This window comes from Loxodonta africana, chromosome 19, assembly GCF_030014295.1.
Source record: "Loxodonta africana isolate mLoxAfr1 chromosome 19, mLoxAfr1.hap2, whole genome shotgun sequence".
Lineage (NCBI taxonomy): Eukaryota > Metazoa > Chordata > Mammalia > Proboscidea > Elephantidae > Loxodonta > Loxodonta africana.
Window position 1 is genome coordinate 5,610,288 of NC_087360.1, and position 23,195 is coordinate 5,633,482.

Genomic DNA, 23,195 nt, shown 5'->3' on the forward strand with positions numbered 1-23,195 from the left:
CCCTTCGTGAACGAACTGTACGTCGGGGTCACCAAACAGTTGAGGAGGAAAAGTTCTGGTTAGAAAAGATCAGCTAATAAATGAGGAGGGAACGTGAGAATTGGAAAATCGTCCTACACCCCTTCACGAAACGACGGATCCAGGCGACGGTCACGGAAAGGGACTAAGATGAGGGGGTGAAAGTGGAGCGACCAGCTCGCCCTGACCCGAGCCCCCCATCAATGGCAGTGTCAGGAGGTAGCGGGGGCCACCTGTGATGGACTCGACCTGATGAGGCCTCTAGGTCTAACTGACAGTTTACAGGAAACGGGGGACAGAGAACAAATGCGAAGCAGCAGAAGCAATCACCCAAGTCCGAAATGTGTGGCATCTGTAGGACAAGTGACTCATTTCTTCTACAAATAAATGGCCCCAAAAGGGAGAGGAGTATTGATTTCAAAACCACTGTGCTCCCAGGGCTCCTAGTAGAGTTAAGAACCTAATAATCAAATGCATTTTGAAAACCTGGTTTCCATCCTAAATCAAGCAAACCAAGTCCAATAAGAGGTTTTTTTGAGACAGCTAGGGAAATGAAACTTAATTTTTGCCAACCTGAGAATAAAACGTGTCTTATGTTTGAATGTACGTTTTCTGGGTTCCCGATGAGGTTTTCCTAAATGTATTGGCCATTTGATTTGCTCCTATGTGAACTGGCTGTTCGTATCCTTGAAAAAAACCCAGACAACCAAAACCCATTGCCATAATTCCGACTCACAGCGACCCTATAGGACAGAGTAGAGCTGCCCCCATAGGATTTCCGAGGAGCGGCTAGCCGACCTTTTGGTTTGCAGCCGAGCTCATAACCACTATACCACCAGGTTTCTGTTCATATCCTTACAGCATTTTTTTTTTAAATATTTGCCTTCTTTTTTTCTAAGTAAACTTTTTTATTGAGATGTTACATACATACATAATACAATGCATTTTCACAAACTGAACACAGGGTAACCAATGCTCAAATACAGAAAGGGGGCGTGAGCAGCCCCAGAAAAGCCCCCTTTATCCCTTCCCGTTTACTGTGTCCCCCCTCTCCCAAATTTAGGAGATTCATTTTGCTTGTTTTTGAACTTTATGTAAACGGAGCTTCTTTTGTTCAACATCATATTTATGAGATTCATCCATGTTGTGTATATGTCTTTTTTTCTTCTTGATTTATAGGATGTTCTTTACGTCTTCTGGAGGCTAATTCTTTGGTAAATAATATTTTAGAAATACAGGAAAATATATTATTACCTACTTAATTTTTTTTTTAATGTTTTTTGAATGGATGCACTTTTTATTTACTTAAGTAAATCTATTTAAAGAAGAAACGGTAGATCTCTATAACTTTTTTTTGCAAAAATCAATTGAAATTATAATATAACTAAAAAATGTTCATATGTAGACTACCTAAATCCTCTGGTGCACTATTTGTAGATTTTGGTTTATTGTGATTTTTTTTTCTTTGCAGGATTTAGGGAGCTTATCCAAATTCAATCACACTCTTCACTCATTAATTCCTTCATTCAGCAAATATTTATTGCTTACCTAAATTTTTTTTTTTTTTTTTTTTACTCTGCAGCCAGAGGTTGTTCTAGGTTCTGCAGGTGTTTTTCTTGGGGCAGTTAAAAAAAGATAACTTTATCCTTTCTAAAATTCTAAAATAACTTCTAGTGCCTTCACCTTTTTGAGTGTGTCAATTTAAATGTTTGCCCTTAACGAAATAATGCTTATTAAAAAAAAAAAAGACAGTACGATGTAACTGTCCTATTCCTAAAATAATTATAGGATTCAGAAAATACACTATTTCTGAGCACACTACAGTATAATGTGGTAATGAGAGAGTTTAAAGGTTTCTAACAGGTGCCTGGAGGAGCGCTGGTGATGCCGCTTTGGGGAGAAAGATGTGGCAGTCTGCTTCCGTAAGGATTTACAGCCTTGGAAACCTTGTGGGGCAGTTCCGTTTTGTCCTGTAGTAGGGTCGCTGTGAGTTCGAATAGACTGGCCCGTTAAGGGTTTTTTTTTTGTCCTGTTTTAAATAGATACCTTCTTCTGCCTCTGGCTCCGCCCTCCCTGCACCTGGCCCCACCCCTCTGCCCGCCCCTTTCCGCACAATCCCGCCTCCAGCCCCACCCCTCAGTGACCCAGGCCGTCGTAGTTCTCGCGAGAGCTCAACCCGGAAGTCTCACGAGGTAGACGGGTGGTCTGGCAACCCACGTGGGTTGGGCTTCGGACAGTGTTGCGAGTCGGCCCACGGAATCCGAGCGCCATGGGGAAGCTGCGCCGGCGGTACAACATCAAGGGGCGCCAGCAGGCGGGCCCTGGCCCCTCGAAGGGACCCCCCGAGCCGCCTCCAGTGCAGCTGGAACTCGAGGGTAAGGGATCTCGGGACAGAGGGCTGGGAGCCACAAGATGGGTCGCCTAGGGCAACGCCGCCAGGACCCGGAGCCAGGGACCCTCCGGACTGTGCCCTACCTTCCCTACTCTGGGGCGGGGTCCTAGAGAGGAGCCCCCATTTCAGATGACCCTAAGGCAGGAGGGCAGTACAGCCTAGATTTAACAGTGAATGCGGGCCTTGCCTGGATTTCTCTCGCATAGGGTCCGACCCTGTATAAAAGCATGAGAATTCGGGCAAGAAAACGAGATAATTTCATCCATTCCGGCGCCTTCGATTATAATCTCCGTGCCAGCGACCCTTAACTTTCAGACCTGTCAGCTCAGCTTCAGGACCTCGACATTTCTGGTCGGACGCCTCCTTTCTAGTAGATTCGCCTGGAGACATAGCAGAAAACAGATTTTAAAGAATCCTGCTTTCCTGAGTTTACATGCTTCTGGGAGGAGAGAGGCAAAGATAAACGCTAAGCTGTATAAAATGTTACCTGGCTATAAAAAAAAAAAAAAAAAAAAAACTGGCTATACTAAGGATATAAACAGAGGAGGTGGGTGGGGGTGGGCTACAGTGTTCCATAGGGTGACCAGGCGGGGTAGGGGGGTAAGGCCTCACCCAGAAAGTGTTATTTGCGTCAAACCTGAAGGAGGCCAGACAGAGTGGCAGAAAGAACCGGCCGGATCGTGTAGGATCCTGAAGACTTTGGCTTTCACTCTGAGGGAGCTGGGAGCCATGGGAGGGTCTAGAGCAGATGAGGGACACAACCTGGACTTAGGTTTTTTTTGTTAATTTTTATTGTGCTTTAAGTGAAATTTACAAATCAAGTTAGACTTAGGTTTTAACGGCATCCCTTGGGTTGCTGTGTTGAGGGAAATCCTTGGGGACAAAAGGGTGATCGGCAAGGAAGCTGTTTATCACGTTAATTCAGAACAGGAGTCAGTGGTGGAGGAGGTGAGAAGTGGTTGGGTTCAGGATGTATTTTGAAGGTGGAGTTGACAGGATTTTCCGACTGACTCGGTGCCTGTATGAGAACAGAGGAGGAGTTAGGAATGATTCCCAGGCCTTGGGCTCAGTCTCTGGAGGACGCTGGGGGTGGGGGTAGCCTGGGAATGGCTGTGTATGTGAGTGGTTGGCATGCCCGTTAGATATCCAGGCAGGCAGCTGGTGATTCGGATGCTCAGGAGAGCCAGGTCCAGGCAGAGACAGCGGTTTGGGAGTCATCCTCATCTAGAAGGTACTATCTAAAGTCGGAAGATGGGATGGCTCACTCAGGGAGTGAGTGTGGACCAAGCAGGGAAGAGGTCAACTGACTTGAGGCCTGGGGCTGTCAGGACTGGAGGACAGGAAGAGTCTGCAACAGAGATGGAGCACCTGTGAGGAGGGTGGAGAGCCTGGTGGCCCTGGGGACCAGGGAGGAGACTCACCCTCAGAGTCAGGGAGGGAGAGAAGGACCGTAAGGTTTATCACTTGGCAGGGGGGTGACCTCGACAGGAGCAGTTTCAGAGGAGAGTTGAGGCAAAGCTAGATGGAGTGGGTTCAAGGACAAGGACGTCTTGCAGGCTCCTGAAACTGCACGTGTACTAAATTGAACTCATCTAGCAGCTTAAATGTAAGCTCCTGAAGGGCCTGGCAGAGTAACCCGCTGCCATTGAGTTATCTCTGTAGCAACCCTGTAGGACAGAGTACAATTGCCCCATAGGGTTTCCAAGGATGTAATCTTTATGGAAGCAGGCTGCCTCAGAGCAGCTGGTGGGTTTGAACTGCTGACCATTTGGTTAGCAGCCAAGAGCTTTAACCACTGCACCACCAGGGCTCCTCCTGGCAGGTTAGGCATTAGGAAAGAATGGGCCCAGATTCTGGAGACGGAGGGAGGGAAGGGGAGCCAGGGCTGCTGGAGAAGCCTGTTGTCCTCAATCCACCAGTGTGTGCTCTGCTCCACATTCTGGTTCAACCTGGGTGGCAGCAAGGGCGCCAGAAAGACAGCAGGGTGGGATTCCAGTGGCCTGAATTCCCTTCTTGGAAGTGGCGCGGATCGGCTGGGAGTTGAAGCCGATTGACTCTCTGTGCCTGTGTTTCTTTATCTGTAAAACATGACCAATGGTAATAGCTGTCCTACCTGTTCTTAGAGTTTTGGAATTCTGGGGAAACATGTTTATGGCTGAAGTAAGAATGCTTTGAAAAGTGAAGGAAGAAGGTGGAGGTGTGGCATGTCCCATGACGGACATCAACCACTGTAGGAGCAGCAACAGCTCAGAGCATGAGAGGGTCCCACCAAGAAGACAGAAGACACCGGGGTGACATTTTTAACTGGGTGATCAGAGCAGAGGGGCTAAGGCCTCTTGTACTCAAAAGATTTGGGAGAAGTTGTTTCTAACATCAAAATGAGACATCTGTGTTTATCCTCGCCTTCCTCAAAGGCCAGTGGGATCTTTCAGCAACATAAGTCAGATTGCACTCCTGCTTAAAACCTTCTAATGAATTTCTGCACATATAGGATAAAATCCTGCCTCCAGCCCTATGTGATCCTGCTGCCCCCGCTCCACTTTGACCTTCTCTGTCCCCGTGGAGCCCCGGGGTGGTGCAGTGGTTAAGTGCTCGGCCAGTAATTAAAAGGTTGGCAGTTCGAGTCCACCCAGAGGTGCCTTGGAAGAAAGGCCTGGTGATCTCCTTCTGAAAAACCAGCCACTGAAAACCCTATGGAGCTCAGTTCTACTCTGACACACGAGAGGTCACCATGAGTTGGAGTCAACTCTGTGGCAACTGGTTTTGGTTTTTCCTATTCCTATTCCCCCCCCGCCCTTTCTGTCTGTTGCACTTATACCAGCATCCTTGCTGTTAACTGAGACACACTGAGCTTCCTCCTGCCCCAGGCCTACACCTGTTGGTTCTGTGTGTACAGGGGTTTACAGATGGGGCAGGAGGGCAGCTGGCAGTGACACCATGGTATGTGTGCATCATAAGTGTCTGGCCTCCGGGGCTGTGGATGAGCCAAGCATATCTTTTCAGATAAGGGGACGTTGAAAGGCATTGATGCAAGCAATGCACTCGTTCTTCTGGGGAAGAAGAAGAAGAAAACCAAAGCCCCTCCCCTATCGAAGAAGGAGAAGAAACCTCTGACCAAGAAAGAGAAGAAAATGCTGCAGAAAATCTTAGAACAGAAGGAAAAAAAGAGCCAGGTACGCCCCACTCTCTTAGGGCTGGAGAGTGGGGAGAGATGTGGGGTCTGCATCCCACAGTGCCATCCAGTAGAACATTCTAGAATAAAGGAAATGTTCTATGTCTGCCACATAGGTAGCTGCATGTGGCTACTGAGTATTTGAAATGTGGCCAGTGTGACTGAGAAATTGAAATTTTTTATTTTATTTAATTTTAATAAATTTAAATTCGGATAGCTATATGTGGCCGCAGTTACTGTACTGGACACACAGTTCTAGAGTGTTCAAACTCTTCCGGCAGGGAGCTCCTTGGGTCTCAGTCAATCTAGCATGTGTCCAGGTACGCTGAGGCCCTGATGTTAGTTTGTTAGCTGGGGAGTACGTAGATCAATGCTCTCTCTCTTTTTTTTTTTTTTTAATTTTTGTTATTCTTGTTGAGAATATACACAGCAGAACATAAACCAATTCAACGATTTCTACATGTACAATTCAGTGACATTGATTATACTCTTCGGTTGTACCACGGTTCTCACACTCCTTTTCCAACTTGTTCCTCCCCTATGAACATAAACTCACTGACCCCTTAGGTTCCCTTCTCGTCTTTTGAATTGGCTGTTGTCAGTTTGATCCCACGGCGGTTCTTAAAGAGCACAATGCTCAGACATTCTTTCTTAATTAAACTAAGCTATTTTGTTTTTAAACTTTTTAGGCACTGGGTTAAACTATTTTTAGGTCATTTTGTGTTATTTATTTTTTAATTTTAGAGAATTTCGAACTGCTTTCCTTATTTTACTCACAGTAACAGTCCTTTAATATAAAATCCAACATTTTCACCCTTCAACGTGTACAGTTCAGTGGGTTCTAGTGTATTCATGGTGTTCTGTTACCATCACTACTGGACCAGCCACCCAAAGCTTGCATCTGTTAACAACGTGCAGCAGTGCAGTTGTAACCTGACCGTTGATTTAAAAAGACTTCAGGTGTTAGCGATACTGCACTTATTTTTAGAGCCTCACCACCTTTTTGAAGAGAAGGTCATGATGTGAAAAGTTGAATGTACTCGTCCCCCCTCCCCCCCCAGCGAGCAGAGATGCTGAAGAAATTGAGTGACGTCCAGGTTTCGGACGCCGAGATGAAGCTCTTTTATACCACATCCAAGCTGGGCATGGGAGACCGCATGTACCACACCAAAGAGTGAGTCTGTCTGTCCTTTTCTGGAGCCCTTCTTCCTGCCCGGGTCCCCAGGGGAAGGGCTCACAAGACACAGGCTCTCCTGTGGGTTGAAAAGGAGCTCTGGTTAGTGCTCAGCTGCTAACTGCAAGGTCAGTGGTTCAAACCTGCCAGCTGCTCTGTGGGAGAAGGACATGGCAGTTTGCCCCTGTAAAGATTACAGCCTTGGAAAGCCTATGGGACTGTTCTGTCACATGGGGTCTTTATGAGTCGAAATTGACTAAACAGCAGTGCGTTTGGTTTTGGTGTATGGGTTGACAGGGAGCCCTGGTGGCACAATGGTTAAGCGCTCAGCTGCTAATAGAAGATTGGAGATTCAAACCTACTAGCCATTTCGCGGGAGAAAGACCTGGCGATCTGCTTCCGTAAATATTATAGCCTAGAAAACCCTATGAGGCAGTTCTACTTTGTCACATGAGATCACCCTGAGTCAGAATCGACTGGACAGCACACAACATGGGTTGACATTGAAAATACATTTGGGTTGATGGTCGTTAGAGCTAAAGAGCCTCTCAAGGGTAAAGTCTGCAGGTGCTCCTAAACTCCCTATAGTGCACAGGGCAGCAGAGTTTCACGCTCTCTGGTGATTTCTGTGTTTTCCTGCAACACTGAGTCCTGCTTTTCAGGTTCTCCGGGCTCTGACATGGTGATGAGGCCAGAAACCGCCATCACGTGATCAAGGGTCGATTTGGCCTGTTATCAGGTTTTGTTGGGCTTCTGTGGTGTTATTAAGGCTTTTGGATTGTTTGCCAGCAGATTCGTTTCCTGGGGCTACTGGGAGAAAAGACCACAAACAGCGTGGCTCAAAACAAAATGAAGTTATTTTCTCACAGTTCTGGAAGCCAGAAATCTGAAATCAAGATGTCAGCAGGGTTGGTTCCTTCTGGAGTATCTGAGGAGAAATTTATCACAAGCCTCTCGTAGCTTCTGATCGTTGCTGGCAGACTTTGGGGTTGCTTGGCTTGTGGCAGCGTCACTCCAGTCTCTGCCTCTGTCGTCACGCGGCCTTTTCCCTGAGTTCGTGTCTGGGTTTTCTCTTAGTCTCTGCCTCCATCATTACACAGCCTTCTCCCTGTGTCTGTGTCTCTTGTTTTATCTCAGCCTCTGCTCCGTCGTCACACAGCCTTCTCCTTGTGTCTCTGTCTCTGTGGTTTTCTCAGTCTCTGCTCTGTCATCACTCAGCCTTCTCCCTGCGTCTGTGTTTCTGTTTTCCCTTTTTGTAAGGACACAGTCTATGGATTTAGCCCTAATCTAGTATCACCTCATTTTAAGAAATTACATCTGCAAAAAACCGTATTTTCAAATAAAGTCACATTCTGAGGTTCCAGTGGACATAGATTTGGGGGATGAGGAGACACTATTCAACCAGCACAGGCAACTTATAAGTACTAGGAGATTTCACTTCAAATCAGGTTTCCAGCTGGCCTTGGGCAGTCGGGTGGTCTGGCCACCCCAGGCTCGCAGTCCTGCAGGTTGGCAGGTGGCTGGAGCTGAGGGCTCCTAGCGTTTAGAGGGAACCTGGGTGCTCCTTCCAGCCTAGCCCCCACCCTTCTCTGCTGTCCCACACTTGGCCTGCTTTGTTCATTCATGGTATCACTGACCTGCTCCCTGTAAGCATCATTCACGTGATGGACTCTTACTGAGTGCAAACTCTGTCCCAGGCACTGCTCAGAGCTGTGGAGACAGAACAGTGCACATAAAAACGTCTCTTCCTTAAGGAGCTTAAATTCTGGTGGTGGGGAGATGGGTAGTAATGACTCAGATATGTAGTGTATCTATGCTGAGAAGTACCCAGAAGAAGGGAAAGGAGGAAGGAGGGAGGGGGTAGGTGTTGCAGACTGCCTGGTCTAGGAAGGTCTCCTTGATAAGGTGGCGTTTGAGCAGAGACTGGAGCGAAGTGGGAAGAATTACCTGCAAGAAGGGTGTTTCACACAGGGAGTAGCAGATGCAAAGGCCCTGGGGTGGGAAGGGCCTTGGCATTTGAGTCCTGACCTTAGATCAGCGTGTGGTCACCAGAGCTGCCTCAGATGTCACCTGGTGAGCACTAGGACCTCAGTGCCTGATGCTGTCCTCTCCCTGCAGGAAACCTGATGAGGTAGCCCCCCAGGGCCCAGAGAAGATCAACAGCCTCAGTGGGGCCCACCGGAAGCGCCGCCGCCGGCAGTCAGAAGAGGAGTCTGAGTCCTCCGAGGCGTCTGAGGCTGATGAGGCTCTGGCTGCTGGGCAGGTGGAGGCTGGTGCAGGAACAGCCGCAGTGTGTCTGCCACCAGCCCCTCCAGAGGCCCGGGGCCAGAGCCCAGTGCCCAGCTGTCAGCCCACTTCAGCTGGGACTCCCGCCAAGGCTCCTGCCCCTCCAGCAGCTGCCCCGACCCCAGCCAGGCCCCTGGCGAAGCCCGCCGTCTTCGTCCCTGTGAACCGCACCCCTGAGATGCAGGTTCGCTGCTCCAGTGGTTGTGATTAAAGGCCGGGTCTCCTGGTGAGGGAGGGGCTGGTGGTGTGGAGAGAGGCAGCCTGGTGGTTTGGGGGAGGTTACAGGCCCTCTCTGTCTCTCTCTCCTTACTTGGAAGAGAATGACCATACCTGCCTCCTTGTACCTAATCATACAGTGAAGCCTGTGAGAGCGAGAACTTGGCAGGACTGCCTGGTTTTTCCAGGTCTCACAAGTGTTCTGCCTTTAACAGGGTGCAGTCATCACTTTTCTGTTGCTCTCTATTTAGTGGAAAATATTTGTGTTTTTCTTCCCTGACAGGTTTCCACCTTACCCAGGTTCCGGCTTTCACAGGTTTTACTCTACATCTCTAGTACTAGGTTTCTCCAGGCGTACTACCTGGCTGTTTAGAGACTGATGAGCAAATACATGTGAGGATGGTTTAGAATGATCCAGGCTCATCATCAGGGCTCCTGATAGCAGTGTGTGTCATCATCACCTCCAGCTCCTGACTATGGTCCTAGCCCAGGTCTAATCCAGATAAGAGTTTGGGCCGTGGACTCAGCTAACCTGAAGTCAAGACCTGGTTTCACCACTTTGTAGCTCAGTTCCAGAGCCTTGTTTTCTTTGCCTGTAAGATGGGGGCATTCAGTCTATATAAGGTGCTCCACTACTCCTTGCCCAGTCTCCTTATCTGGTAGTGAGGGTGTCCGTAGGTTATCGTGGCAGTGAGAGGATTTGGGCGTAAGGTATGCAGCCTATGGTTGATGCAGGGAAACCTCGGTGGAGCAGCCACGGGCTGTGTCATCTCAGGGTAGGCGTGAGTTTTTGGTGACGTTGTGGACGTCACCCTATGCGGCCTTTCTTTTTCTGAGACGGTCCCCTGGGATTATCTCCTCCGCCTTTCTGCAGAGAACCCTCCCCTGTGCCCTGAGCACTGATTTCCTCTCTCCCTCCAGGAAGAGCGGCTGAAGCTCCCAATTCTCGCCGAGGAGCAAGTGATCATGGAGGCTGTGGCTGAGAACCCCATCATCATCGTGTGCGGCGAGACCGGCAGCGGCAAGACCACGCAGGTGCCCCAGTTCCTCTACGAAGCTGGCTACAGCAGGTAGGGCTGGCCTGGGGTTCTGGGGAGTCATCCCCACCCAGGGTGCAAGGAGACAGGTCCCTCGGGTGACTGGAAAGTGATCCCCCAAAGTCGTTAAGAGCATAGACTTCCAGGATGGAGCCCTGGCTCTGCCATTTACATGCTGTGTGGCCTGGGGCAAGCTACTTGACCTCGCTGTACCTCAGTTTCCTCAGCTGTAAAATACGCTTCACGATAGCATCTAATTCACAGATATGGATTAAACGAGTGAGTTCATATAAAATGCTCGGAGCAGTACCTGGCACAGAGCGCGGTGTGTTGACTAGCATTGTCGTGTTGCCTCCCGTTGGTACATTTGGTCCCTGTGTCCAGGGTCTCAAGACCACCCCCAGGTTCAGTGACTCGCTAGCAGGACTTAGCATGTAGCTGTACTCAGGCTTTCCCACGCAAATAACGCGTGCCTTCTACGTTTGTTTGCCAACCGCTCCCTCCCCCGCCCACAATTTTTGTTAGTGTCACCGCAAACAAATGTAGAAGGCACGTGTTATTTGCGTAAAAATACAGTATTTATTACAGCGAAAAGACACAAAGCAACATCAAAAGAGGAAAGGCGAGTGGGGCAAAGTCTGGGGAAGCCAGGTGTAAGCTTCCAGAGTCCTTTCTCCATGGAGTCACAGACCAGTTGCCATGGAGTCATTTCTGACTCAGGGTAACCGCATGTGTGCAGAGTAGAACTGCTCCATAGGGTTTTCGAGGCCATGACCTTTCAGAAGCAGATCACCAGACTTGTCTTCCAAGGTGCCTCTGGGTGGGTTCAAACCGCCAACCTTTTGGTTAACAGCCAAGCGCTTAACCATTTGCAGCAACCAGGGACTCCCACCTCTTACTAGCATGTACCGGAATTCCAGACTCCCAGGATGTTCAGTATAAGCCACATGGTTTGTACAAACAGTCTAGGCACAGTAAGCCACACTTATCACGATTGTGGGGGGAAAAACCCAAAACCAAACCTGTGGCTGTCGAGTTGACTCTGACTCATAGCAACGCTAGAGGACAGAGTAGAACTGGCCTGTAGGGTTTCCAGGGCTATAATATTTACGGAAGCAGACTGCCACATCTTCTTCCTATAGAGCAGCTGGTGGGTTTGAACCACTGACCTTTCAGTTAGCAGCCGAGCACCTAACCACTGCACCACCAGGGAACCCTCCCTATCCAAATTCATTGTAAGCAAGTCTTTCCAGGGATGGCAGTCTCAGACCTGCTCAGTTAACTCTTCCCTGTGCAGTCTCGAGCCCAGCAGCCCATCCACCTTGGTGGGTTCTTGTGTCTTGCACTGGGCTGAGTCAGGCCAGGCTCCCCCAGGTCCTGTCCAAATCAGCAGCCAGTACTCCATTGAGCCACGACTCCCAAACCACCTGCTGTCTCCAGCATCGACACACAGGCTGCTCCATTTTCCTGTTGCAAGCAGTGCTACTGGGCACAGCCCGGTGTGGGTGCCACGGTGCCCCCGAGGGAGTGTGAGTCGGCTGGGTGCACACCACGTGCCTGGGGACAGACACCACGGATGGGGCAGGCTGATCTGGTATTTGTCTTCTTCCCCTCCCCCAGTGACGACAGCATCATCGGGGTCACAGAGCCACGCCGAGTGGCCGCCATCACCATGTCCCAGCGAGTGGCCAAGGAGATGAACTTGTCACAACGGTGAGGGCTCCTCCTTCTGGGGTGGGCAGGGTGGTCATGTGGCAGGCACGGAGGTGGGCAGTGTGGCAGGTCCTGGTCCATCCGAGGTCCTGGGGGAGAGTGCTGCATGTCAGCTCTGCATGGCTTCCTTGTACGAGGGCCTTCCTGCAGGGGCGTCCTGCACTGGGACAGCTAGACCATCCTGGGGGTTGTGGAACCGGAGGACCAGCCACACCCTCAGGCTTGCAGCATGCAGGATGGCCCTTACAGGGACAGGAGGGCATTGCAGAGCTGCAGGTGGCCAAACTCAGGAAGTCTTGTAATTAATACTCAATTGTTAATTAACATGTAAAAAACAAGTTTTGTCATTGAGTCAGGTCCGACTCATGGCGCCCCCTTGGGTGTCAGGGTAGAACTGTGCTCCATGGGGTTTTTAATGGCTGATTTTTTAGAAGTGGATTGCTAAGCCTTTCTTCCAAGGCACCTCTGGGTGGACTCAAACCTCCAGCCTTTTGTTCAGTAGCCAAGCTCGTTAACTGTTTGCGTTACCAGGAACTCCTTTGTCATACCTACCAAACATATAATAACTCCTCGATTCTCTTTGGTCCCTGTTCATATGTGCTCATTGTCACAGACCTGGCTGTAACCAAGGTCTACACTCATGTTTGGCTGACCTGCCCTTAAGTCCTTTGCCACCTAAATGGCTCCCCTCCCCCTTCGTATTGGAGACCAGGGCTCTGGAGTGGGAGAGAGGGCTGGGGCTGCCGGGCCTTGTTAGGGAAGCTGGTGGGCCCTGCCCTTAGCCCTGCCAGCCCAGTGTGGGGCAGGACTCCTCTGCTACCGCCTGAAGTGGTCACGGGGCTACATGGGTCTCCCTGCTCTGTGGAACAGCATGCACTGAGCCAGAGCCTGTCCACGCAGAGTCGTCTCCTACCAGATCCGGTACGAAGGCAACGTGACTGAAGAGACGAGAATCAAGTTCATGACGGATGGTGTGCTGCTTAAAGAAATCCAGAAGGTTGGTTACTCGTGTTGTCTCTAAAGCCAGGCCAGAGAGTATGGGGCCCAGCAGGGAGGACATCACCCCTGGTACGAGCAGGCACTGTGCCAACTATTGGCAAATGTTAAGTGCCACTCTGCCACTGTGTGACCTCGGGCAAGTTACATAACCTCTCTGAGCCTCTGTTTTTTGACCTATAAGCTGGCCCTTTCTCCTGGAATCATTTTGAAGCAGAGATTGTGTGAAGCCTGAGGACAGCTTTGTACAGTGCCTAGCATCAAATAGATGCTCATCCAATGGGAGCCCGTGTTTGTATTATGATCTGGGTTTCAGAGTTCGTACGTCCGCCATATGTGTACGAACGCATACGCTGTAACACTCTGTAGGTGCTGCCTTGTGTTGGACGGAGCGGTGGACTAAGACACAGGGCGGCTCTGCCTCTGTGGACTTCCTGGTCCCGTGGGGGGAATACAGTCCAGTGAAGGGCAGCACCAGGTTGGGAATGGGTGCTCAGCCCTGTTCAGCCGTATCAGGGAGGAAGCCCTGGTTCCGGGTCCTGAGCAGTGGTAGATTTGTACATTCCTCCACCATGGACACCTGGGTTCAAAGGGCATTCAGTACATGAAACAGCACACACAGCTGCTGCCTCCTCCAGGCGCTCTGGCCTGCCTCAGGGAGGTTCCTAGGGAGTTGGAACATTCTGGAACCTAGGCTAGTCAGTTCCACAGGGGTGGCGTGAGTGTCTCCCAAGTGCATACAAGACTTGGAGGGCAGCTCCTCCTGCTGGGTGATGTCCCCTCGGGGCTGAGGTGGACAGTGGGGACTCCTGGGTCCTCTGCCTCCAGGGCTGGCTGGGGCACCCAAAGGGTGGCTATGAACATAATATGGGGTGTAAGGCATGTGCTGTCCTTTGCCCAGACCCCCACTCCATGTTCCACTCATTTCTGTTCTTTCCCCCTTCCTCACACCCCAGACACCTGCATTTGTCAGCTCAACCCTTAGGAATACTAGTTTGCTGTTTTGTAGACTCCACGCCAAGTCCTTGCTAAGTACTTCACAGGTATTAGAAAAAATAAAACCCGTTGTCGTTGAGTCAATTCTGATTCATAGTGAGCCTATAGGACAGAGTAGAGCTGCCCAATAAGGTTCCCAAGGAGTGGCTGGTGGATTTGAACTGCCGACCTTTTGGTTAGCAGCCGAGCTCTTAACCACTGTACCACCAGCTGTCATCAAATTCTCACCGTGACCTGGTGAGGTGGGGCATGTTAATCTCATTTCACAGATAAGGAGACTGAGGCACAGGGTAGTAGGCTAACTTGCCTGAAGTCACAGGGGCAGGAAGTGGCTGGCCCCTGGCTGAGTGGCTCTGGGCTCCCATTGACATCAAAGTGGCTCCTGGAGCTGGAGGTTCAGGGCTGACCTTCCTTGGGGGGCTCTAGCAGGAGATGACCCCCTGGTTCCTTCCCAGGACTTCTTGCTGCGGAAATACAAGGTGGTGATCATCGATGAGGCCCACGAGAGGAGCGTGTACACCGACATCCTCATTGGCCTCCTGTCCCGCATCGTGACCCTCCGGGCAAAGGTGACTTGGGGGCGGGTAGCTGGAGTCCCCAGGCCAGGACTCCCACTGCTTTCAGGCACCTGGGCTCCCTTGGCCTATGCATATTCATTCCCCAGGCTGCTGGTGTGAGGGTTCCCCAAGGACATGGGCCCCCCCAATGCCAGGGCTGAGACTCTCTGTGTAAATGGCTGTGCGATTCTGCACACTGCTCCCCCTGGGCCCCTGGGTCCAGCCTCATAAACTAGTTGTCCTCTTCTCCATTCGAAACGAGAGGACCAGGCAAGTAGCTAATGCTGCAGCCAAGCCCTCTGGAGTCTAGCTTTAAAATACCGCTGGGTCTTAGGAATCCATATGACGTACGGGGCTGCTGGCCAGCTCTGAGATGCCTGCCTGGTGCCTGACTCCATGCCAGCTTCACCCTCCTCTGAGCTGGCAGCAGGAGGGCTATGTCCTCCCTTCACCCTCCCATCCCGCCCCTCAAACAGGCAGAAGCAGGCCTCTGAGCCTAGCTGGGTCAGGGGATGCAGCTCCAGGGTTGGGATTGTTCTGGCCCTCCTGAGGCTCGCTGAGAAGGTGACAAATGCAGAATATTCATCATACAGATGTCAACTGGGTACCTGCTGGGTCCGGGGCCTGGTCCATGCACTGGAAATAACACCAGTGAACAAGACGAACAGTCCCTGCCATCGTGGAGCTTCTTATTCAATGAGAGCAGCAGGCAATAAGCAAACACTGTGAGCTGGTGATGGATGGAGCTGGGAGGGGAGGGAGATTGCTAGGGAGAAGGTAGAGGGCTGGGGGGCGAGGGCAGACCTCACTGAGAAGGCAGCATTTGAGCGGAGGGCTGAAGGAGGTGAGGCAGCAAGCAGGGAAGGAAGTTCCAAGCAGCAGAAACAATAGGTGCAAAGGCCATGAGGCAGGAGTCCACATGGTCTTTTTTTTTTTTTAATAATATTTTATTGAGTTTCCAGTGAAGGTTTACACAGCAACTTGTTTCTTTTCAGCAGTTTCTACACAGGTTGTTCAGTGACATTGGTTACATTCTTCACAGTGTGTGAACAGTCTCGTTTCCGTTCTGGTTGTCCACTTCCATTAATCCAGTTTCCCTGCCCCTTTACTTTCTTATTTTTGTTTTAAAGTAATTGCTGACCATTTGGTCTCATATAGATAATCTTTTAAAAGGAGTACAGCAGTTATGGGTGATATTCATTACTTTTTTTTTTTTTTAAATAATTTTTATTGTGCTTTAAGTGAAAGTTTACAAATCAAGTCAGTCTGTCACATGTAAGCTTATATACACCTTACTACATACTCCCCTTTACTCTCTCTCAATGTTCATTACTTTTTGATGTCTTTTCTAATAGTTTTTTTGAGATACAGCTCACATACCACATAATCCACCCATTTAGAGTGTACAGTTCAGTGGGCTTTCATGTGCTCAGGGTTGTCCAGCCATCACACATCAATTGTAGAACGTTTACGTCATTCCAGAATGAAATCCTGCTCCCTTTAGCTGTCAACCCCCAGCACTAGGCAACCACTCATCTAGTTTTTGTCTCTATAGATTTGCCTTTTTATGGATGGATAGTATTCTGTTGTCTGGATTCACCACAATTTTGTTTATCGGTTTCTTGGTTGATGGGGATTTGACTTGTTTCTACTTTTAGGCTATCATGAATATTGCTCTTGTGAACAGTTATGGGCAAGTTTTGCTGTGAAAACATGTTTTCAGTTCTCTTGGGTGCATACCTAGGAGTGGAATAGCTGGTCATAAGTAACTATGTTTAGCGTGTGGAGGAACTTCAGCGGCACCATTTTACATCCCCACCAGCAGTGCACGAAGGTTCCCACTTCTCCGCATCCTCGCCAACACTTGTTATTGTCTGTCTTTTTTATTCTAGCCGCCCTAGTGGGTGCAAAGTGGTATCTCATTGTGGTTTTGATGTGTGCCTGGCATCATATGAGGAGTGTCACGGAGCCCAGAGTGGCTGGAGTAAAGGGAGTGAGGTGGGGAGAGCCAGGAGATGGGGTCAGAGAGGTATAGGGGGTGGGTGGGTCCAGACTGAGGCTATTATGGGGAGTGTGGTGGGGGCCTTGGACCTGTGCTGTGTCTCTGACCTTAGCTTTGTTTTTACCAAAGACACTGAGCATCCTGTAGCTCTTGGGTTTGGGGTTTACCACCGAAGACAGCTGGTTCTGCAGGCTTGGGAACTTACTGTGAAGCACCTACTGAGGCCATCAGGTGCTGCCGTGGGGGCTGGTAACCAGGGAGTACCCACGCCATCCCACCCCAGAGAATGCAGGCAGTACCTTCCTGAACCTCGGGGGCAAACAACTAGCATGAGGGGAGAGGAGTTGGGTGAGAGCCAGCGGCAGCCGTGACCACTTTGGATTTGTTGGACCCTGCTCTCAGCCCTCCTACCTTACATTCTACCATTAACGCTTCATCCCTTTAACAAGCCACCAGTCTGGGAGAGCCACTGCTACTGGCTCACTTTATCCAAGAGGTCTTTTGTATCAGAAGTAGTTCGAAGCGGTGATTTGAGGGGTTCCAGGAAGGCAGAAGAAGCACCTCCGCCCACCCCCCCCAGTTTTCCTCCAAACCTAGCCAGGCCACTGGGCGGTTGTGGGTCACCAAGCATCTCCCATCCACAGAAGCACCTGCCACTGAAGCTGCTCATCATGTCGGCCACGCTGCGGGTGGAGGACTTCACCCAGAACCAGCGGCTCTTCGCCAAGCCGCCCCCGGTCATCAAGGTGAGGCTCAGGCCAGAGTCCAGGCGGCCACTAAAGCATGGCCTGCTCTGTCGCCTTGCCAGATCAAGGACCCCCGGTAGCTCTGTCTTATGGTAAGCCAGCAAAGTGTTAGAGAGGCATTAAAGACCCATTAGCACCAAACTGAGGTGTTCGCCTTGACCCAGGAAGATCAGGAAAAGGGAAGGGACTGATCCTGGACTGGCGACACCTCTTGTCACCTCCGTCTACCCGCCCCCCCGCTTCTCGGTTGTCTTTCCTAGGTTGAATCCAGGCAGTTCCCGGTGACAGTGCATTTTAACAAGCGGACGCCACTGGAAGACTACACCAGTGAGTGCTTCCGGAAGGTCTGCAAGATCCACCGGATGCTGCCTGCAGGTGAGGCCCCGGCCAGGTGAACAGCCAAGCTTCCTTCCCCTGTCCAAGTCATGATGGGGACAGGGCAGTGTCTACATGTACAATTCAGTGACATTGATTACATCCTTTGAGTTGTGCAACCATTCTCACCCTCCTTTTCTGAGTTGTTCCTCCACCATTAACATAAACTCATTGCTCTCTAAGGTTCCCATCTAACCTTTCGAGTTGCCATAGTCAGTTTCCCAGGGATACTCTTGCTTTGATTCACTTCTAGGGCTTTCACTTGCTGTTCATTCTGGTCGGAGCACTCCCTGCCCTCTGCTCAGCCCCAGCTAGTTCCCACTCCTTCTTCACGTTCCGCTAGAGGCCCCCTCCTTATGGTCACAGGTCATCCTCCCACCACAGCACTCTGCTGTCCGGCTGGATATGGCACTCCTGCTTGCTCTCAGGGTGGGTCTTGGTGGGCTGAGTGTGAGGAGCCACAACACCCCATTCTCCCCTTAGGTGGCATCCTGGTGTTCTTAACGGGCCAGGCAGAGGTGCATGCACTGTGCCACAGACTCAGGAAGACCTTCCCCCGCACCAGACGTGGACCGCAAGGTAAGCCTGGCAGCCCCACCTCTGACAGAGACCTCAGCCCTGAGCGGCGCGCTGGACAGCATCCATGCCTGGCGGGAGTGGCAGTCAACCGTCAGCCTCAGAGCCTGCCCTGTATCAGTCTGTGACAGCCTTTGCCTGCTCCCCCTGCCTGGAATAAATGGTCATTGCAGTGATGGCCTTGCTCTGGACAAGGAAGAGCAAAGTCCCTGGTAACCTGGCCACAAGATGTCTTTTTCCCTCATCCACACATCTTTCCCCAGAAAAGGAAGAACAGAAAGATTCGGTGGAAGAAATGCGGAAGTTTAAGAAGTCACGGGCGAGGGCGAAGAAGGCTCAGGCCGTGGTAAGTAGAGCATTTGTTGGGGCTGCTTGAGACTCGAGATTGCTACCGTCTAATGGCATGGCCACTGGCCTCATGAGGCTATTTTGATTTAAGTTTGAATAAAATTTATTTCTTCAGTCACACTGGACATATTTCAGGTGCTCAGTTGCCACATGTAGCTATTTAGATTTAATTTTAAATAAGTTAAAATGAAATAAATTAGAAGTTTCTAGAATAGGCAAAGGCATAGAAAGTAGATTAAAGGTTACCACGGGAAATGGGAAGGGGGCGCTATTGCTGAAGGGCACAGCATTCCTGTCTGGGGTGATGGAAAACGTTTCAGAGCGAGACGGTGGTGATGGTTACACAACGTTATGAACGTGTTAGTGCCACTGAGTTGTGCGCTTGAGAATGGTTAAAATGGCCATTTTTTTTTTATTACATGTATTTTACCACAATAAAATTCTTTTTAAAAATAAAAAATTTTAAAACTTAAGTGAAATTAAAAACTCAGTTCCTCAGTTGCACTAGGCACGTTTTATGTGGTCTGTGGCCACAGGAGGCTGGTGGCAGCCATATTGGCCAGCACACGTCAGAACCTTGCTGTCGTGGAAGAGAGTTCTGTTGGACCGCACCGCTGTAGAGGCCGCACGGCGGCCTGTGGTTTGAAACACATTCAAGGTTCCCTGTGCCGTGGACTGGGAGGAAGCTTCTGGAAGGCCAAGACCTGGTTGCCTGAGTAGGGCCTGGGAGGGCAGGCAGAGCAGGGGACCCCTAGGTGCTTGAAATGGAAGCGTCAGAGGTGAGGCATCCATTTCCGGAAGGAGAGGAGGCTGGGCTGTGACGGGTGCGCACACCCAGGCCATCTGTATGTGATGTTCTCGTGGATCCGTTTACGGTACTGAAACTACTTAGGAAGTCACTCACTTTCCTATGTTGTTAGTTGCCATGGAGTCTATTTCAACTCATGCGACCCCATGTGTGCAGAACAAAAGTGTGCTGCATCGGATTTTCAAGGTTGTGGCCTTCTGGAAGCAGATGGCCAGGCCTGTCTTCCGAGGTGCCTCTGAATGGGTTCGAACTGCCAACCTTTTGACTAGTGGTCAACTGCTTAACCGTCTGCCCCACCCAGGGACTCCTTTACCCTCCTATAAAAAAACCAAACCAAACCCATTGCCATCAAATCAGTTCCGACTCATAGCGACCCAATAGGACAGATTAGAACTGCCCGTAGGGTTTCCAAGGAGCAGGTGCTGAATTTGAACTGCCAGCCTTTTGGTTAGCAGCTAAACACTTAACTGCAGTGCCACCAGGGCTCCTTATCCTCCTGTAGTGCTTACTATGTGCCAGGCAGTGTTCTGAGTTCTTTACGTGTGTAAACTAATAGACTCCTCCCTATGAGAAGAGTTCTGTGATTATCCCCAATTCTGAGATGAGGAAACAGAGGCAGAAGGAAGTTAAGTCACCCACCTAAGGGCGTGTGAGTAGTGGAGCTGGGCTTTGTACTTAACTGGATTTGATTTTCCCTGCCTGTGACACGTTTCCACCCAGGGTCACCTGCAGCCTTGGCGTTGGTATCTTTTTTTACTGTAGGCGTTGCCCCAGATTAACTTGGATCACTACTCAGTGTTGCCAGCGGGTGAAGGTGATGAGGACAGGGAGGCAGAGATGGACGATGATGAGGAGGCCCTGGGCTCCGACCTGGATCTGGACTTGGGGGACGAGGGGACAGATGAAGGTGAGACCTCAGCAGAGCTTCCTGTCTTCAGGTCACTCACTTCACTCACCAGCAAGGTTTGCTGAGCCCCTCAGTGTGCTAGACCCTGTCCTGGGCCCCGGGGAGACAGCCGTGACAACTGACCACCTTGCCTCACAGAGATCATAGTCAGGTTGAGATCACCTGTGTTCCTACAAGCCTTTGAGCCCCGAGAGAGCTGAGCTTCCTGTCTGCTTTGTCACCTGGTGGTTCCCGAGCTCCTGAAACACTGCCCGGCGTGCAGTGTACCAGTTGTCGAGTCAGCTCTGACTCCCGGCAGCCCCACGTGTGTCAGAGTAGAACTCTACTCCACAGGATTTTCAGTTGCTAATTTTTTGGAAGTAGATGGCCAGGCCTTTCTTCCAAGGTGCTCCACCTCTCAAACCTCCAACCTTTTGATTAGCAGCTAAGCATATTAACTGTTGCTCCACTCAGGTACCCGTTGGTGCAGAGTAAGCCCTCATGTATTTGTTGTGTTGTTTGCAATGGGGCTGCCACCCATGGCTCCCTTTCGTGGGTAACATGGGCCCTGGGGTAGTTGGGTGGACTGCCCCCTTGAGGTGCTCACTGGGGCTGTGTTCACGTAGATGGGCCAGCTCCTTGCCACGTCTAGCCTGGCCATGTGGGCCAGCCCCAGGGCACCTCTGCCCTGCTCTCAGTGTGTGGCTGCCCTGGGCTCGAGCGGTGCCACGGTACGTACTGCTGTATGGTACCCAGTGCACACTAAGTCCACGCGTGCACTGCAGAGCCGCCTGGATACAGGGGCCGGGTCGAGCCCCAGGCTGAGCAGTGCCAAGGCAAGCTATAGAGTGGCCGTTGGTTGAGTTACTGTGTGTGGAGAAGATTCTGGAGCAGGGTGTGGGGCAGTGGGACAAGGAGAGCTTCCCAGCACCTCTCAGCAGCAGCTGTCTGCTGTGGCTTTGCCCACTCTCTGAGCTGGTCCCAAGGGGTGGGCTCCTGGGAATGGAGGCTGATGCATGGGCCTATGCGGAGTGGGCTGGGAGTGCAGGGCAGCCTGAAGTGTGGGCGGGGGGTGGTGCCCAGCAGGCCTCTACTCTCTCCCCAGGTGAGCAGCCGGACGCCTCCCTCCCGCTCCACGTGCTCCCGCTGTACTCTCTGCTGGCCCCTGAGAAACAAGCACAGGTGACCCATTGGGCGTGGCAGGCAGGGCGTGTTCACCTGGTCTGGGGCGGCTCTCAGGGGCATTGAGGTGGGGCAGGGCCGTGGTGGGGCGGTTAGGAGCAGGGGCTCTGGAGCCACACCCCAGGCTCTGCCTCCTCCTAGCTGTGTGCCCTCGGGCATGTTCCATCCTTGTCTATGCCTCAGTTTACACTCTGTGAAATGAGGTTAGTGATCCTGCCTGGAGCTTAGTTAGCTGCTGTCATCATTATCGTTGTCCTTGCTATCATCGTTATGTATTGGCTTGGCAACATTTAAGTTCCCCAGAAGTTTCCGTGCACTTAACTTTTTGTTTTTCTGGTTTTGGTGCTTGTTATAAAACACTCAGCAGATATAAACTACAAGGTAAAAGACACCTCTGTTTCACCCGGAAATCACCATAGTCTTCCAGACTTGTTAGTGTAAACGCGTAACTAGTATAAACATATTAAAAAAAAAAAAAACCTCGCTACAAGTCAGTCCCGACTCATGGTACGAAAGCATGAGAGACCCGTGTTTGTGGTGCCCTTTAAGCACAGATGCTGTGTGGGACATCGTGACCCTCAGCTGGAGTTTTTGTTGGATCCGCAAAGTATTTTTTTTTAATTGGACCCATTGCTAACGTTTGAGAATTAGGAGACTTGCGGTAAAATTCTCGATCTCTTGTTTTTCTTGGGAGAAATGGAAAGATCTGGCTCCGGTGGCCCCATGCCCCTCTAACAGCGCTGGGCCAGGCTGGGCAGGTGGGTGACCCACACGCCATGCTCCCCGTGACCCCAGCTCCCCCCGCGTGTGTCACCTGTCTGTCCGGACATCTCGGGATTCTTGAGCACTGCAACTTACAGTGACACACTTTTCTTGCAAATGCCCATGGGCAATGTTCTTTTTAAACTTTAAGCTCAGGTTTCTGAATGTGTGTTGAGATCTCCTCCTTGGAGACTACAAAAGCTTCCCTTGTTTTTAGCCTCAGGGTCCTTGTGGCCAGTGGGGAGACTTGTTGATCTGTGCCCTCCCCGGCCTCACCCAGCCTCACTAACCTCACTCTGATGAAGAGAGATTCCTGGCTTCGCCCCTCAGCCACTACTGCCTCCCTCCTGTGGATGCTTTCCTGATTCTGCTGTCTTCTTGCCACCCCTCCCCAATCCCAGGTCTTCACACCACCCCCAGAGGGGACACGGCTGTGTGTTGTGGCCACCAATGTGGCCGAGACATCCCTTACCATCCCCGGCATCAAGTACGTGGTGGACTGCGGGAAGGTCAAGAAGCGTTACTATGACCGTGTCACCAGCGTGTCCTCCTTCCGCGTCACATGGGTCTCCCAGGCATCGGCTGATCAGCGGGCAGGCCGGGCCGGGCGAACAGAGCCTGGCCACTGCTACAGGTGTGCACCTGGGACTTCTGTCCCAGACTTGGTCCCTGAAATGCCGTCCACTGGGGAGCAAGGAAGGGTGGGCCTTTGGGAGCACATCCCAGCTGTTCCTACCACTCTCTGCCCCTCCCCTCAGCAGGGAGTCCTGTATTCCTCTGGAGACTTGTGCCCTTGGGAGGCTCCACAAGCCCTTTTCCTGTTGGCTCACAAATACTTGCATTATTTCCTTATCCTGCTATGGAAGTCAGGCCTCCTTCTTGGCTGCTGTTTCCTTGTTTTGTTTCTGGCTTTATCGAGAGGAAATCCACATACCACACAATTCACCCTTTTA

At 50.9% G+C, this 23,195-nt stretch overlaps 1 protein-coding gene across 4 annotated transcripts in view; it reads left to right on the forward strand.

Annotated features, from left to right (window-relative positions):
• Window positions 1-2,184: 2,184 nt before the first annotated feature.
• Window positions 2,185-23,195, forward strand: part of DHX37 (DEAH-box helicase 37) — a 32,391-nt gene continuing 11,380 nt past the window's right edge. For 2 of the 4 annotated variants that reach the window (XR_776024.3, XM_023539205.2), the window contains exons 1-15: window positions 2,185-2,393; window positions 5,414-5,583; window positions 6,644-6,756; window positions 8,875-9,226; window positions 10,180-10,328; window positions 11,916-12,008; window positions 12,909-13,005; window positions 14,456-14,569; window positions 17,204-17,305; window positions 17,566-17,680; window positions 18,164-18,259; window positions 18,520-18,602; window positions 20,175-20,319; window positions 21,404-21,480; window positions 22,644-22,876. Coding sequence is in view for 3 of the 4 variants with exons in the window: in XM_023539205.2 (XP_023394973.1) it covers window positions 2,288-2,393; window positions 5,414-5,583; window positions 6,644-6,756; window positions 8,875-9,226; window positions 10,180-10,328; window positions 11,916-12,008; window positions 12,909-13,005; window positions 14,456-14,569; window positions 17,204-17,305; window positions 17,566-17,680; window positions 18,164-18,259; window positions 18,520-18,602; window positions 20,175-20,319; window positions 21,404-21,480; window positions 22,644-22,876 (2,045 nt within the window). In the remaining variant the exon portion in view is untranslated. The remainder of the gene's footprint in view (window positions 2,394-5,413; window positions 5,584-6,643; window positions 6,757-8,874; window positions 9,227-10,179; window positions 10,329-11,915; window positions 12,009-12,908; window positions 13,006-14,455; window positions 14,570-17,203; window positions 17,306-17,565; window positions 17,681-18,163; window positions 18,260-18,519; window positions 18,603-20,174; window positions 20,320-21,403; window positions 21,481-22,643; window positions 22,877-23,195) is intronic. The other 2 variants (XM_010599800.3, XM_064272054.1) reach the window with 1 other exon arrangement.